Source organism: Nipponia nippon, unplaced genomic scaffold (assembly GCF_047370975.1).
Source record: "Nipponia nippon isolate SJK-2023a ecotype South Korea unplaced genomic scaffold, ASM4737097v1 scaffold_2, whole genome shotgun sequence".
NCBI classification, from domain to species: Eukaryota; Metazoa; Chordata; class Aves; order Pelecaniformes; family Threskiornithidae; genus Nipponia; species Nipponia nippon.
In genome coordinates, this window is record NW_028262336.1 from 110,226,981 (window position 1) to 110,245,061 (window position 18,081).

Genomic DNA, 18,081 nt, shown 5'->3' on the forward strand with positions numbered 1-18,081 from the left:
AACCAGTACTTTAGCCCTAGTAGAAATTATCTTTGTATTAATTGTTTTAGGGCTGCAGAGAGAAGAACTGTTAGGGCACAGAGAAATTGCTATGAAAAAGCGCGGCAGCTAAAGTAGTAGCATGCATGGGGCCTTACACTGGGCTCACCTCCAGCTTGGTGGGTAGTCGTAACAAGGAGGTGTGAATGGGCTTTACACACTCTGCAGGTTTCTGGTTCCCTGATTCATTTACGGTACTGTGAGAGAGAAGTTGGACTGCAAGAATCAATGTGTAAACATTTCGGATGCGAATCTGAAATTGCGTGTCCATGTGTGTACGTATGGCTGGGAAACCACTCACCTGCCCGTAGATCACAGGGGTTTTGCGAGCTCAAATGGGCTTGTTCAGGGTAGAACCTGTTTTCACATCTTCAAACTAAAGAGTTTTTTTTATTTCATTTCCAGGGTTATATTCGGCAGTGTCGCAAACATACAGGAATGTTCACCACAGCTCAGTTAAGCACCATTTTTGGAAATATTGAAGATATTTACAAGTTCCAAAGGAAGTTTCTGAAGGATCTTGAGAAACAGTACAACAAAGAGGAACCTCATCTAAGTGAAATAGGGTCATGTTTTCTTCAACATGTATGTTGCAAAAGTCCATTTTATTTATGACATCAACAAAATATGATAAGAAAATGCTAAGTTACCATGTTAGGAGGGGATTTTAGTAATGAGTGCTTATCAAATACTAAACTATGTATAGATAGCATTTTAGAATGTAAAATAATTTACAATTAAAGAATTATTTAAATGTTTTATATTTCTCCTCATCTTTAGCAAGCATGTAATTTCGTACACATTTTTAAGTTTCCTTTTCATAACTGTAATGATCACAGGTGAGCTGAACTATTTGCAGTGATCTCATATTGGGCATGCAAAAACTTCCTAAAGAAAATAAGGAAAGAAGGTGGTGGGGAAAGAGGCTGTGAGTTCATGATAGACACTTGCTAAACCTATAGCCGTCTTCCCCAAAGAAAAGTACTTCTTCACGTGGGTTTGATTATCCTGACTCAATGGAGGTCTCTATTTCTGTGTTCTTACAAAGAAGCAACATAGTTTCGACAGTTACAATGTAGATTTCTGCATAGTTTCAAGGTCTGATCAGCCTGGAAACAATATAGGAAATGGATTAATTAATCTAATTAGATATAATAGATGTTACAAAAATATCTTTCCTCCTTTAGAGACAAATACTTTAGTTAAAGCTTTGACTTTTTTTTTTATAGCAAGAAGGCTTTGCTATTTATTCAGAGTATTGCAACAATCATCCCAGTGCCTGCATTGAACTTTCCAAACTAATGAAACAGGGCAAATACCGTCACTTCTTTGAGGCCTGTCGCTTGCTTCAGCAGATGATTGACATTGCCATTGATGGTTTTCTTCTCACGCCCGTTCAGAAAATCTGCAAATACCCTCTGCAGCTTGCAGAATTGCTCAAATACACCACTCAGGAGCACAGGTGAGAGAATGAAAAAAACAAATCTTATAATAGTAGTAACACCTAATTACTCAAGCTTTGTGGGTGACACAACACTGAGGCTTTTGAGATCAGGAACAAAACTCCCATTGACCACTATAGACAGGAGCTCCATACTAGATGGGCATCTTGGAACCATCGCAAGTATTAACAAAACCGGTATCTACCTGAAAATGCAGCACAGGGGGCTGACAGGATGCAAGACAGAATGAGGATAAGTGAAAGAGGGAGAAGGAAAGGAAGAAGGTGCTGAAATAGGATGCAGGAAGGGAGGTGTAAATCCGAGTGAAAAAAGCCAATATGTCAAAGAAAGGAAGGAGAAGGAAATTCACAGAAGAAAGGGGGAAGCTGCATAAATGTTGTGGACACAAGAAAAGTTAAAGAGGGCCTTAGGAAAAAACACAATCTGAGCAAGTTTGGAAGTAATGCTTTTTAGAAACTTATTAGTAATAAACATTGCCTTTATTTGCAATAAAGTCCAGATATTATATTTTCAGCTGGGATAAATAAGAATTGAAGTTGCAAGTTATTAACCTTTCTAGTATACCCTGAGCTGATTAAACCTTTGACTAAATTAAGATTTTATCTTTAAATGTCTGCCTTTTTACCTTGTACAACTGCAAGAAAAATGTTCCATTGTGACTCCTGTGCTTGAAGTCCAAATGCAGCCTGAGGCAATGCTTCCTTGGCCAAAGTCTACACTTCTTTAACCTTGAGAAAACTCCCCTTGGAGAGCACCAAAAAATCCCCTTGGGATTTTTGCCAGGAGCAAAGTATAGGGGATGTGAAGTACTGACATTCGGATGTGAAATGCCTCCATTCAGTTCTGTGGCTACCTGGGAAGTCCTGCAATAACAATTACTAGCATGGGTATCTCTTTCACTGCTACTAATTTTAGAAAGATTATTCTGAGAGCTATTAAACCTGCAGATGAAGTGACAGCAAGGTCTTGCCACCTTCCACCCATAGTACCCGTTTTCCTCTTCTGTGGCACAGCACCCAGAGATGCCCACAAGCACAGACAGGCGCCCAATGCACAGAGATGCTCACAAACAGGCAGGCTTACACCCACACGGAGCTTTGGTAAAGCTCCAGCCAACTGGAGTTTTTTTGGTAGTTTTTTGTTTTGTTTTCATAAAAAGTGTGAAGATCCAATGTGCACAGCCTGCTGTGAAGGCCACAGGTTATGCAGCAAGTGTGGAATAACGTATACACCAACAGAGAAAGAAGGAACTGAGATAAGGAAGGGCAAGAGTAGCAGTGTGGATATCATGCGGTCACCCTGTGGGGCATCTCCCTGACATCAGTAGGATCCTGTTACTGTTAATCTCACTTTTTGTATACAGTGTGGCAGAAAAGAGTTTCCATAGATACAAATAGAGAGAGGAGAGTGACGCGCAGATTTAGAAGGGAAGCGCATCCATCAGCAGCAGCCGATGAAAATAGGAACTGAGACAGAAGCAGATAAAAAGGACAGTGAGGCTGACCCCTTTGCAGGATTTATTTCTGGCTTGTGCTGTTTTCTACCTCTGGCTCCCTTTTCTGCAAGAGGTATTCTGATAAAGGAGGGAAGGCAGCTGCTATGCTGGGACTCTAAGGCAAGAAATTTGTCTCTTTCCTTCTCTCTTCTCAGAGACTCCATTTGGAATCATAGAATCATTTAGGTTGGAAAAGACCTTTAAGATCATCAAGTCCAACCGTTAACCTATCACTGCCAAGTCCACCACTAAACCATGTCCTTAAGCACCACATCTACTCGTCTTTCAAATACCTCCAGGGATGGAGACTCAATCACTTCCCTGGGCAGCCTGGTCCGGTGCCTGACTACCCTTTTGGTGAAGAAATTTTTCCTAATATCCAATCTAAACCTCCCCTGGTGCAACTTGAGTCCATTTCTTCTTGTCCTACTGCTTGTTACTTGGGAGAAGAGACCGACCCCCACCTTGCTACAGCTGTCTTTCAGGTAGTTGTAGAGTGTGATATGGTCTCCCCTGAGCCTCCTCTTCTCCAGACTAAACAACCCCAGTTCCCTCAGCCGCTCCTCCTAAGACTTGTGCTCCAGATCCTTCACCAGCTTCGTTGCCCTTCTCTGGACACACTCCAGCACCTCAATGTCCATCTTGTAGTGAGGGGCCCAAAACTGAACACAGGATTCGAGGTGCGGCCTCACCAGTGCCCAGTACAGGGGCACGATCACCTCCCTGCTCCTGCTGGCCAACGCTATTCCTGATACAAGCCAGGATGCCATTGGCCTTCTTGGCCACCTGAGCACACTGCCAGCTCATATTCAGCCAGCTGTCAACCAACACCCCCAGGTCCTTTTCCGCCAGGCAGCTCTCCAGCCACTCCTCCCCCAGCCTGTAGCGTTGCATGGGGTTGTTGTGACCGAAGCACAGGACCCGGCACTGAGCCTTGTTGAACCTCATGCAACTGGCCCCGGCCCATCGATCCAGCCTGTCCAGGTCCCTCTGTAGGGCCTTCCTACCCTCCAGCAGATAAACACTCCTGCCCAATTTGGTGTCATCAGCAAACTTACTGAGGGTGCACTCGATCCCCTCGTCCAGATCATATTGATAAAGATATTAAACAGCACTGGCCCCAATACCGAGCCCTGGGGAACACCAGTTGTGACCGGTTACCAACTGGATTTGAGGAAGGTGAAGGAGTGATGGATGGTATTCAGAGAGGAAGGAAAGCCTGCCTATAGGTTGGGGAGATTCATAAGCATGTGGGGAGCTCAGGGAAAGAAGGAGGGGAGCAGAGCAATGGAAGAAGGACAGGAGGGTTGCATTTGACCTGGAGCAGGCAGGGGAAGGTGACCATCTTGGCTCTCACACACTTGTTCCATGAAAACAGGCCACTTTGTCAGCATTGTCTCCTTTAATTCCTCTCTTTGGTGCCCATGTTCTTGGGTTCCTCACTCACCCTGTTTGAGGTTGCTTTTGATATTTTTTCTGCCCACATAGCATTCTCCATTTGTGTTCATTGACCCAGCCATTGGGAACAAGAGGGAGAAAATACAGTTCTTAAACACGATTAAAGGAATGCCCTTCCCAATAAAATCCCACTAAAATCTTGTTTAAAAACAAATTCCTTCAGTGAAATGTAGGTATCACTGAGGTCAATGGGAACTCTACCATTGTTTTCAGTAGAGACAGTATTTCAATTCATTAATTTACCTCCTCTGCCGCCTTCCACCAGTTTAATAATTTGCTCCTGGACAAAGCCTAGCCGTGCAGTAGCACTGAATTGTACAGACTACTATGTCAGATTCAGGGTATCTGAGAATCAGGTTTCTCTTATTTAAGTACCCCAAGTAGAGGGATAAATGGGTAATGCGGGCATATTCAAGCACTGTGTCACAGTTTGTGATTGCATCATATCCATTGCATAAGTGATCTTTGAAACGTGCCTACATTTCACAGTGATTATAACAACATAAAAGCTGCATATGAGGCTATGAAGAATGTAGCATGCCTGATCAATGAGCGAAAACGAAGACTAGAAAGCATAGACAAGATTGCACGTTGGCAAGTCTCTATTGTAGACTGGGAGGTAAGTGTCAGCCTGTCCCCTCCCTGAGCAAAGGTACTGTGTACAGTACTTCACGTCCTCTACAGGATATTTCTTCAGCGTAGTAGGTAGTTCATAGTGTCTACTTTTCAACTGGTCATTGTTCAGTTAAAAGTCCAGTTGCTTCATTTGCAGTGGTTCTGTTACTAATTATCTTATTTATAAATCAGGAAGAGCAGCGTGTATTAACATGGACACTTGTCTTTGAGGTGATACTGGATTGAGATGACAAAATGGATTTTTTTTTCAATGCTAGACCTATAAAATCTCCTTTGGATTTTTGGTAGTTCTTTCAGAACTTGAACCTGCTTCACTGACTTTAATGAGATTCCTCCTGATTTATGCAGAAATAAAGTAGAGCAGAACCACATTCATTGAATTTGCCTGTATGAAATTACCTACATTCTATGACATTTTCAAATCTAATAATAAAAATACAAGAAAAAACAATGAACTTAAGACTTGCTTATAAAATGAGACTGGCTGGGCACACAGTAAGATCTTAAAATATTATTTACTTACTGCATATATATATATATATCTCTTCTTAGGGACCAGATGTGTTGGCCAGAAGCTCAGAACTGATCCACTCAGGAGAACTGACCAAAATATCAAAGCAAGGCAAAAGCCAGCAGAGGACTTTCTTCCTTTTTGACCATCAGCTTGTGTTCTGTAAGAAGGACTTACTGAGAAGGGACATCTTGTATTATAAGGATCGTATTGACATGGATGAGATGGAAATTGTGGACACTGAAGATGGCAGAGACAAAGACTTTAACATTAATGTCAAGAATGCTTTTAAGATAATAAACAGAGCAACAGAAGAGATTCATTTGTTCTGTGCAAAAAAACAGGGGGATAAAAAGAGATGGATGGAGGCTTGTGAAAGTGAAAGGAGAAGAGTTCAGGAAGACAAGGAAATGGGTGAGTGGAAGGATTTCCTCTCTAAAAGGTGGAAAAAACAAAGGGGAATTTCTTGCTTTTACACTTGTTTATGCTTTGTGCAGATGTGCACTCTGCCTTCTGGGACTGGTGTCTCTTTCTTACCCGACACGACCTTTAGCTGTGTAAGTGAAGCCTATTCAGGTGTGTTTGCCCTGTCATTGTGGGCCAAAGGTCCAGGGCAGTTAGCTATGACATCAGTGTCACAGCACAACCCATGTGATTGTGGTGCATTACGGAGCAGAATCAGGTACGAGATATGACAAGATGCAATTCACAAAGACCAATCAATAATAAAAATCCATCCAAAATCCTAGCACTTCATATGAATCATTGGCCCAAAACATCTGTTCATAAAGCTAAGCAGCAATAACTGTAGATTTATACTGTCCATATCATATAATGGTACCTCCTGTGTCCAGGAGACCTGTGCAGTTGCATGGTATCATTAGTTACAGACCCAACAATAGCACCACTGCGCAGTTTACAGAGAAATGAAGTCTAACCTTGAGTGAGCAGAGAAAAAATGTAGCAAATCCTAGGATCAGCTTTAGACCCACAGCCCGTGGGGCACTCTAAGGACAGTGTCTTCTGTGTGAATGTACATTTAGGATTGTTGTTTACAGGGTTTTTTTGCATAGTTTCATGCTTCCTTTAAGATCAGTGACAAAAGCTCCAGCAAAATTTCATTGGCAAAACATACACAAAGAAAGCAGCAACACTAATACGAAAAATAAAACTCTCTTTAATATTCCTGAAGAAGTAATGAAAATATTAGTGCATCTGTGTGTGTTGACTTTATGAGAACTTCTCTTTTTTATAACACTCTTCAAGCTTAGGCATTAGATGACAGCAGGTTAAAATTGGAAGTGCAGTGAAGTGGATGATATAATTCAGAAATTATTAAAATTTAAACAAGATGCCAAATCTCATATTCCATGTTCACTTAAAACACCTGTTCAGAAGAATACGAAGACAGGAATAACGCTTAGATTACAAATGTAAACCTTTTGATCTTAGTGGCTTTCTCTTGTTTGATGCTGTTGTAAATATGACAAAAATAAGGCCTGCTCCAGTGATCAGAAGGTAATAAAGGTAATAAAGCAGTGCAGAGGATCTGCTGATGAGTGTCCAAACAATCCCTCTTAAAGTTACAGAAAGCCTCCACTCCAGCATATGAGAACAGTAGTACAGTCATATGGAAAGACAATATGGAATAAATCACAGCTCGTGCACTTTTGTGAGCAGGACTGAGCAAAAGAAGATAAAATGTGAACACTTTCCATTCCTATCCTTTCTGAGGAACATTCTTGAGCTCTTCAAGTCTGTATCTGCACTTCCTCCGGCAGTGGTTGCTTTATGGAGCACCGGGAGAGTATGTTGAATGGGCTAAATGCTGTATGTCAGGATGCTTCTGAGGCTGACACTAGTGCTTGCCCTGGGCAGCAGCAGGTCTGTCTTGTGCAGGCAGTGGGGTGTTACCATTCCTTCTAAGTGACACTGCTGCAGAAATCCCCAAGCATGAGGGAACTGCAAAGGTGTAGCAGCTACAGCCCTGAATGTCATTATTTATTCTACTGGGACCTCATGAAAATCAACATAGGATATTCAACAGTGGTGGCAGTGGCAGTGATAACGATGAGATCTGTCATAATAGCACTAACCCTTATTTAGGGCTGGGTCACAAATTCCCACGGTGCTGAGCACAAGGATTGCAAGGGAGGGTCCATCGTGCTTGCTGCACGTGCACTGTGCAATCTAGTGAAGAAAATTCAGTATAATGAGAAACTGTATTTTTAATAATGGCACATAGGCACATGCAGTCTTTTCTGCCCATGTAACATCCAGCCTTCTGGAAACTTGCTTTTCAAATGTTGCAACTCATTATTGCGATGTACCTGTTTTGGCACAGGCATCATGAACCAGAGGAAAGATAGCTGAGTTGTAATAGCTAATGTCCATCTGGTCTTGCGAGTCACAGTGGCTTGGATGTTTTCTCTATTACCCAGAAGACTGCTTCTTTTCTAAAATTTCTTTTTTTTGGCATAATTGAACATTTCCTTCAGCCAAAACCAGTGGAAAGGTGCCAGTATTCTCAACCTCAGGTTTAAATTTATCTTGTTGATTTTGTAAGCTATCTTGCTGGACTTCACACAAAGCCTCTAATCTAACCACTCAGAGAACAAATACATACTCTTCCAATTCAGAACTGCAAATGGCATTTTACTTCTATTTTCAAAGACACTTTAGTGTGAGTCACTGTCTCCCAAACCATATCTAGCTTTTCTTAGCTTTTATGAATATATGGGAAGAAAAGGCTACAGCCAGAAAATCCTTCTCCAAACCACTAATAGTAACCCTAAGAAAGTGGTCTGATCTCTGTTGATGAAATTGCTTTGATTTTTTTAATCTGTTTCCTTGTTTCTATAAAGGAAAAAAAACCTGCAGAATAAAATGAACTTATGCTACCCCAAAATTATGGCTAACTGCTGTTGTATTGTAAGTTAATAGGCTGATTTGTAATAACTTATCATAAGTTCAGGCTAAAAAAAGTAAAGGGAATTTTAAAAGTATAGAGAAGTACGGGAAGATGCAAAATGGAACCAAACCAGATGCTTCATTCTGACTTTGCATTGCAACTTCTGTCTTCTTTATGTGCATATGAGTGAAATGAGTGACAGCACGTGCACCCTGTTGTCTCCTTGTGCAAACGTAACATACCCGTGTATCTCAACTGTCTTCTACACAGGGAGAGGAAACTGGAGTGCCTGTACACGGGGTCCAGATGACACCAGTCACCTTTCATAGCAGATGTCTGTCATCTCTGTACTCAGCACAGATCAGTCATACACCTACCACATGATAGCAAATAGTATAGGGTTGACCACATACTATAGCATCATGTAAGTCATACAAGTATGCAAACAAGTACATGAGAAACCGGAGTGAGGGCTCCAGCCCCAGTCTGATGCAGCCACAACCGCGTCACAGCCTGCTTCGGTGTCTGGCAGATTATGTGATACTGTCTCCTCTGAGTGGAGGGAAAGATACCCAAATTTGTACTACTGCAATACCAGTGACTTCAATTTGTTAGCCCCGAGTTAGTTCAGAGTGAGTGAAAAAAGAAACAGATTCTGCATTTGCGATCTATTACTTGGTGGCTTGTAGCTTTCAGAAGTGTTAATTTACACTTTTTTTTAATCTCGTTATCTGGATTTATCTATAAAAAGAACTTTTTGTGTGGTTAGTTCCCCAGTGATTGCCATTTGCAGGAACTGGAAAGCAGCTTTTCCCAGTAATCTACAGGCAAATTAATGCTCCTATTGTTATCCCAGTGAAAAACTATCTTTAAATTTATATGACAAAGTAAAACATACTTCTAAAAACTTCAGGTATATTAATATCAAGATTTACTAAAAATTGTTTAAAATATAGTTTACTTATTTGTTTTAATTTAATGTAATCAAGTATTAGATACAGTATTTTTATACCACTGCCCTAATTTACACTTCAACATAGGAATGGAAATCTCAGAAAACCAGAAGAAACAAGCCATGCAGAATGCCCGTAAGTCAAGGCATGGAAAAATTAAAGGTAGGTGTTCAGAATTGCTTTACGTTCTTACTGTGTTCCAGTGTTCTTTATGTTAGGAAATAGCACAGTCTGGCTATGGTTGAGTTCTTCAATGTTTTAAAAAAATTTCATGGTTTTCATAGAGTTCAAATAATTTCCATTAACCTGTATTTCAATATCAAATTCCAATGCCTTTGTAAACTGCCTACTAAATCAGCTCCCCAGTCTCCTTCAGACAGGCAAATCAGTATTCTCTTTATTAGAGAAGAAACTCAAGAGGTAGGGCAAGTGGTTTATTTAAGGATGTAAGAAAATGCATGCAGAGACTGAATTAGAAATGAGGGTTACTGATTACTTCCTTTGCTTTTACTCAAACACCTTGTTGCTCTTTAGCAATTCTGTGCTTTGTTTAAAATATCCTAAAGTTCTTTCTCCACACCATGTGTTGCTGTATTTATGATAACACACTCAAAATGGCTTCCTTCTGCCCTAGACTAGAAGGAAGGATGGACTAGAAACGTATTTCTCTAGAAACAGCTTTTTTATTCCTCTTCTCTCTCAGAAAACATGTTGTGATTTTGTCCTTTTCCGTGTTAAAGTTAAATTTGCCTAAGTCTCTAGTGTGTTGAGAGAATAAATTGAGCAAGTGCGACCAGATTAAGTCTGAATTTAGGAGTGAAGGAGTTGATATTAGGTAGTTCTCCGCTCCCTGGAATTAATATTATTAAAGCATTTTCTCTTTATCAGTCAGTAGTTACCTATAAAACCTGTCCGGATTTTCAGGGGAGTGGCTGAAAATAGCGATCAGGAGATTCTGTTCAGAATGTACAAAGGTCAAAGTCTGAGAGCATTAGCCTGGAAAAATATTTTCCAAATTGAAGAAATAACATTTTTGTTGATAGCAATATTTTACCCAGCCTTATTCTGAGAGTAGACTAAAATACGAGTGTCTACTGTGTTAAGTCATTCCTTTGAAATACCAGAATTTACTTGTGCAAACAATATAGCCAGGCTATGTGAAACTGCTGCTTATTTTTGGTAATTCTGTAATGTTATTTTTACTGGTATTATTCTCTTCTTAAGCCAAGTCAATGCAGCAATTAAAAAGTCAAACGTCAGAAAAGGTAACCTTTAGTAGTGCTTCCATTCAAGATCATGGCAAAATTCATACTGGCTTTATGGACCACTGAATTTGTCCCATGGTCCTGTGCTTAGATTTTCCCAGTATTGGTTGCTCTGCTAGCTGACTCATACACTTTCTTAAACTGTTCCTTTTGCAGGTGTAAGCTATAACGGGTGTCCTGTGCCTCCTCCACACCAAAGCCTGCATCCTATTCATCAGCGCCACATCACTGTGCCTACCAGCATCCCGCAGCAGCAGGTTTTTGCCCTGGCAGAACCCAAGCGGAAGCCATCCCTCTTCTGGCATACCTTCAACAAACTCACCCCCTTTAAAAAGTGAGAGGCCAAGGACCTGGGAAGGACACTGGCATGGAGGGAGACTTACTCCAGAGAAGGACCTTGGAGACACGGTTAAGCTTATTTGAGCTCAGTGAATCTCCAGTTTTGGAGGGTAAACCTTGGGCTCCCTTGAGCCAGAAATACAACCTTTGTCTAGAAGAAGAATGAAGTTCCTAAAGACTGCTCGGAAGTCAATGTTGCCAAGTTTCAGCATTGCTGATGAAGAGCAGTCTCCCTTCTGACAAAGACAACTTGCTGTTACTCTGAAGCAGCAGTATTTGATCTCTGTTTCTTAGTTATGTTGAAGTAGTGATGGAATCATGCAGGTCATTGTAACATTTCATTTTTCTTAACCTTATATTGATGGCCATATTTAGGATAGGGAGGAATTTTTCCTTAGGGGTATATCATCAAGGAAGAGAGAGAGAGAGTTTTCTCCTTCCTTTTGGAGCACTGAGCAGAGACCACCCATTAAAATCAGGTGGAGACATCCCATGTGATTAACCAGCTGTTGCAGAATTTAGTGGACCCTAATCCTTCCTGTCTTTTTATATTCAGTTGCCAAATGGCAGGAGACATCCGACAAGGCCTTACCATATTCCAGATTGGAACAGGGAAATTTTATTCTGTCGTATAGAAACATCAACAGAGTGTGAAATGGACTATAACAATATGTGCATTTATTGCACACAAGTGGAAACAAGAGGAGCCCAGGGCATCTCGGATTGATTACTTTCAGGCATGGCAATATACTGCATGCACGTATGCTCTTCACTATAGAGCTTTTATATCACTTTTTGCGCACTTCTTCGCCTGAGAGGCACTTCTTTATATTTCCAGTATGCTTATTTCTCTGTGTAAAAAGTATTTTTCTATTTTCTAATGGAGATAATGTGAATGTACAAAGTCAGAGTTGAGACAGTACGTGCTGACTGCTGGCTATGTTACACAGTTCTCACACTTTGTATTCATATAGCTTGACTTAGAAAATGGATGAATGGTAATGTAAATATATTGAAGAGGTCTGGATCCATGCTTCTTATACACGGTCAATTGACAATGGGTTTTGACCAACTATTTCTTCACAAAGAAAGAGAAATCCTTACTGGAAGGGACAGACAAATTGTGTGGACAGGAGATGGATTTTTGTCTCAGAGACGTCAGTCTGTATTGGAAGGGGAGGAACCTGACTCGATTAAGGTCAGCTCTGGCCAGCGTATGCAATACGTGATTTGCATCGCTACGATTTGCCTATGACATGAAGTTGATTTGGGAGACTGACTTTTAAAAAGGCACCAGGAAGAAACAGGATCTTGGTATTTGCAGCACTGATCATTTCTGCTTGATAGCTCTCATTAAGGATGACAAGACTGCTGGTAATATGGAAGGAAAGAAAGACTCCATATGTTTCAGAACTGATTTGCTATGAATGTCTTTACAATACTTTATCCTATGCTGCTGATTAGGGGCATTATCTGCTGATACGGATAGATCCAAGGGTATTCTTTGACAATGGACACAATCAGCTTTGTCATGAATCTGTAATATATGAAGAACAAACAAGGAGCTACAGGCCAGGCATCTTAACAACACTGTAAAAAAGCCTTATTTTAAACACGTATTTGTTCCTACTACTATTGTTACCTCTATATTTTTATTTATCATCAGTGTTGTGAAGCCCACTAGTCGCTAGATTTTGTGATTTGATAACTTTGTGGCAACTTCTGCAAAGCCCAGGTTTGTGGTTTTGATTTTAAGTGACATCTTTTGACAACTGTACATTTCAAATGCCTTGTGTATATAGCTCAGCAATAATGCAAAGTCTGGTGATGCTCAGCCGAATTGTTCACTGCACAGTGAACTTCATTGCTTGTGCTTTCCCATAGCGCTGGAAGATGACCTGAAACAGTTAAGAACTGGAAATAGGCACTGACATTTTCAATGATCCAGCTTAAAGAAAATGCACGGGAAAGTTAGTGAAAAAAGCTGCTTGGGTTGTATTTTTCTTTTGATGTTTAAAACAAGCCATTTCTGTTCAGATTTTTTTAAAAGATAATTCTAAATGCTCAATTTAAACACAAGGGGCAGACTTCCAAGTGGAGGCATGGATGGATGCCCTTCCCCTTAAATGAGTAACCCTTTTGTGTTTCTTACATACCCATTTTTGTGGGTACTTGCCACGTTCAGGCCTGCAAACCAAAGTGATGCACATACTGTGGAAGTGGAGATGATGTTTTTCATAATCACATTTTGAAAGACTTGTTCTAGATGCAAAAAAAACATCTGAAGTTGGATTGCAGTGCTCGCCCAGAAACTTTCCCAGCTGAATCTGAAGACATTATGAGGGCCACACGTACTTACGTATGTGTCTTTGCTAAAACCTATTTCCTTCCAGGGCTCAGTTCTGTGGAGGGCTGGAAAAAAAAAGGAGGTTTTGGGATGTATCTTCTGATGTGTCAGTGCCCATGAAGGCTCTTCCCACATAGTAGTGCTGGTGCCTTAGCCCTAAAAGTGAACAGAAATGTTTGCATATGGTTTTAGATGCAGCAGTTTTTTTCTCAAGAAGTGAATTTCAGAGAGATAAAAAGCAAATGTTTCATGATGCAGATTACTCAGGACAGTTTTACATATAGTACCCTACCTACAGACATGGTCATTTAATAATATTCTCTGTGTCTTTCGTTGCAATCTGACTTTGCAATAGATTAAGATAAAATATAACAAGACAGGCCAAATTTAGACCACACCATAATCTTAAACAAATTATAGTTAAATGAAAACACACAATTACATTATCCAACAATTAAGACAAATATTTACTTGGGGTTCAGCCTGACTTTAGAGTCTGTGGGAAAAAGAGTTGCAGCTAAAATGTACAAGTTTGTATTCTAGCAGCTCTTGCCCTGATCCTCCTTCTGATGACAAAACTTACATACCATCAGAAAGGTGTGATGGCAACATCTGTTTTTTTCCTCTTGCTTTTGCATGCTTTAAGTTACTATAAAAAGTTCTAGGGCAACTACTAAGCACATTTGTGCCTCATTTAGGTAAAGCACAGCCCAGAGCCTTCCCAATAACCTCAGACTTTATGCATGAGATGCAGTAAAATGTAATTGTCCTCAAATGTGTTCCCACTGAGTTAGGAAAATGCCAAACCATAATTGCATCTGACTCGGAGCATTTGATGTATAAAATACTAAGATTGTTTTACAAGTGGCTCTTGCCATGCTAAATTTCACATTGAGTTTTAGTGGTCAGTGTAATAACGGCGTTCAAAGACAGACTACTCAAATGTTCCACGTTTTCGTTGTCTTTTGAAAATAATTATAACAGAGTTTTGGAGCCAAAGGTCTTTAGCCATAACTAACACAGTACCTTTCTTTGACTGCCTTTCTGCTTTTTTTCTGTATGTGTGGCATTTGTATGTAGGAGATGCCTTTTGAACGATCTCTAATTTAAAACTATTTGTTGTAAATATTAGGGGTGACTTGCATATATATTTTATATATACAAGTGTTTTGTAACATTTTATCTTATGTACATTGCTTTGTGCATCTTACCATCTCTGTGCTGTTACACATGTTGTAAATGAAGTGTCTTGGCTACAGAGCAGATGAATTGGCTGTTGACGGCTGAAGTACAATGTATAGAACTGCGGTAGCTTGATGTGCATTTGTTCTGAAATAATTGCATTACAAGGTTTATTTACTCTTGGAACATTGTTTGTCAAATGAATCTATTTTCTGGAAATAAGTACAAACTTACATTCCCATTATTTTTCTCTTACTGTACGTGTTTGAATTAAATAATGTACAAAGCTGAAGTTCCTCAGCTGTGTCTTATAAAACTTTATTGTGCAGTTTTAAAATTGTTGTGGGTTTTTTTTATTGTCTACAAAATATCCTCTGTGATGCAAAAATGTATCAACTGCCATTTTATTATTTTAAAGCAAAAAAATGTCACACCCTCCTCTCTTGGTTTTCCAGTAACAGCTATAGCACTTAGCAGCACAAGTTCATTTTAACAACTACTAAACCGGATTCTGGGATTGAAGTCTTCATCGTTCAGGCAAAACCCATCCTTGTTACTGTCTCAGCCATATGCATCTGCGATCTCCGTGCTTTACCTTGTCCTGGCAGACAGCTCCCACAGTAACCCTTGGAAGTAAATGCAAATGCAGCTTCTGTATTAATAAAGCTCCTGCTAACAGAGGATGGTGACTTAAGTACTGTCGTTCAGGTAAGGAAAATTAGATTTTGTTTTCTTTGGAACAAAAGCAAAACCTTTTGAAAGGGTTCACCCAAAAGGTGTGTTCTGTAAGTGTGTGTGGGTTACCTGCCTGCTTGTTAGAGCAATGGGCAATGCTGCTGGAGAGTCAACTTACTGCTCTGCTTCAGGGAAGTTTTTAATTTCTCGTTATTCTGAGAGAGCAGGGGACCACATCTGAAAGGCGTGCGTGTGTCCTTCCTGCTCAAGGCTGCATCAAAAATTAGGTTTTGCCAAGACACGTTAGCTTTAACAAAATAACATGCTTTACCGAAATCGTTTCATCAAAAATGCTTTGGCAAGTTCAAACACTGGCAGAATAGTTGGGTTTGCCAATTCTTTCCCTCTCCTTCCAATGTCCAAGCTCTTATCTCTGTTTCTTGGTTCACCTCAGAGCTGAGAGTTTCCCAGGCCTCCCAAGTGCCGCTGCTGCAGTGGGAGGTGTGCTGAGTGCTCCGATATCAAAGTGGAAGGCACAGTCTGAGCACTTAGTGAGGTAGATCAGATGACCGAAAAACATACCTTGAGCGAACACTGGAGTAGGACGTTGTGATCAATGGGCTTTCTAGGGAGCCTGCCATTCATCTGGCCATGGTGAGCTCATTTGTGCATTTTATTTCATGCTTTGGCAGTCAGGCTAAATCCTGTAGATCGTTCCATACCGTCAGCTTTTAAGTTCTTCGAGAGCTATCTATCAGGTGGAGCTTTTAGTTCGCACAGAAATGGCATTGCTTGTCTTCCTTTTTTTGGTTTGTTTTTTTTTTTTTAGAGGCTACACGATGGTCTGTGCTTGGCAACAGAGACAAAGATGTGGGCCTTTTTATGTTACAGTACCAAAGGAGAAATTATAAAGTCAGCAATGGAAAACTGGACATCATCTAGCCTGTAAGGAAAGCACACAAATATTTAGTGTGTTTCTAAATATTTTTCAAAATGAGTTATTCTAGCTAGCTAGAGAACATGAAATTTTAAGTATATGTCAAAACTGTATAAACTGTCAGCACAACATGTTTGGTGGGTTTTTTTTTTTTAATCTTAAGGGGGATGACAGCAACACCTGGGCAAGGTTTTACCTGAGTCATTTTAATGTTTTTAGCATTCAGAGTGGGCCACCAGCCATGATGGACAAACCACTCTGCAGACGAATGAAGGTTGGAAGGTGTCCACATCACTGGAGTTTGGCGTCAGCAAAGTTCAGAAGGGCAAATCTGAGAGGGCAGAGGTTAGCAGAGCAAGGAGTACCACTGCCCGCTGAGGGCTGAGTTTCGCGGAGAAGAGAAACACAAGATGATGTAGGATTTATCAACTCTTTCTCCTAGTGATTGTTTGGAAAGCTGCTTCAGGGGGAAGGAGGAGCTCCAGGTGCTCCTGAGGGACTTTGCTGGCAGAACCAGGCACATGCCAAATTCCTCCGTGTTTCTGGCACATGGAAATAGGAAGGCAGAAGGCCCCATGTATACACTGAAGTGAACTGTCAGTAGGCAGATTCGCTAGGCACAGTTAACCTTGGCCTCTACCCATAAGCATACCCCAGACTTTGGAGATGCCGACTCGGGAAGGACTGAAAAAGTGTCTGGAAGGTGCTCCGCTAATAAGGTTGCATATATCTATCTTCCTTTATTAACTACCCATCTCATGGTCATTACTGCCATATTCAGCTCCTAACAAAGGTAATTAGCACAGCAATCAATCTAAAAAACCTCTGCATCTCCTGTCATTCAGATGCAACATTTTTTAAGAACAAATGAACTTTCGCTACTGTGTAATTATTGCCAAGGCGTTATTCTGTGACAAGACAAGGCACTCGAGAAAGAAGCTGACGCAATGCTTGCCTTTACGGCCATTCCTACAGCAGTTTTCTTGGTCCTCTGCTAAAAAAGCATCAAACTGGACTAAATGCAGAGTCCATCAAGGTAGATATAACTAATGAATTATGTCATTCTCACTTCAGGATTGGGATAGACAGACTGTGACTGTTGTCACTGTAAAATTCACAGCCTCTTTTGGGTCAGCGTAAGGACCCTGCTGCCCAGGAGGCCCTGCTGCTGCCGTGCCCCAGGAGCCCCCGCTGCCCCCGCTGCTGTCCCCCCAGAGCCACCGGCCCCCACTGCTGTCCCCCCAGAGCCACCGCCTCTCCCAGCACCCTGCAGCCGGGAAGGCTCGTCAGTAAATCCAGGTTTTCTGCATGGCAGGACAGATCACTGAGGGCACAGCACTAAGCTGGCAGGGTGGGCTATTTTTTAATGACTCAGACTTTTAAAGTGTGAGAAGAGGCCGAGGCTAAGCAACCTTGGAAAATTTCAGATGGTGCCTAGCGGGTGAAAAGGATTGTTTGTCGTGGCTCTCATTTCTTCTTCTCAATTAGCACAGCAGCGAGGCTAATTTGGCTCCAGAAGTTCATTCAAGTGGAGCAGCTAATGGCTGCACATTGTCCTTCCTTTTCTCAGAGCAGGGTAGATACAACGTCCCAGATACAAACCAGGGCACCGGAACGCTTGCAATATTTTCTCATTACCACAGGGTGGTGGTGAAGACCTTAGTGAAAACTATCCATTGCTTAGTTGTGCTGAGGATACCTTATTCGATAGGCAGACCACACATGTCATATCTTTGCAGTGTGGGAACCCCCTCAGACACAGTGTTTTCAGTCACTCAGACCAACAGGGGTGAATTAAGGCCGCTTCCTATAACACATTAACTCCTGTTACTATTGGTTTTATCCTTCACTGTCCACGATCAGCATTTAA

The 18,081-nt window shown here is 41.0% G+C and overlaps 1 protein-coding gene across 11 annotated transcripts in view; it reads left to right on the forward strand.

The window, feature by feature from the left end:
* SPATA13 (spermatogenesis associated 13) overlaps positions 1-14,936 on the forward strand; it is a 165,800-nt gene extending 150,864 nt beyond the window's left edge. For all 11 annotated transcript variants that reach the window (XM_087759455.1, XM_087759444.1, XM_087759452.1 and 8 more), the window contains 6 exons: positions 445-624; positions 1,269-1,501; positions 4,945-5,074; positions 5,644-6,016; positions 9,554-9,628; positions 10,888-14,936. In XM_087759455.1, the coding sequence (XP_087615581.1) occupies positions 445-624; positions 1,269-1,501; positions 4,945-5,074; positions 5,644-6,016; positions 9,554-9,628; positions 10,888-11,069 (1,173 nt within the window). In that variant the 3' untranslated portion in view covers positions 11,070-14,936. The remainder of the gene's footprint in view (positions 1-444; positions 625-1,268; positions 1,502-4,944; positions 5,075-5,643; positions 6,017-9,553; positions 9,629-10,887) is intronic.
* The last annotated feature ends 3,145 nt before the right edge of the window (positions 14,937-18,081 follow it).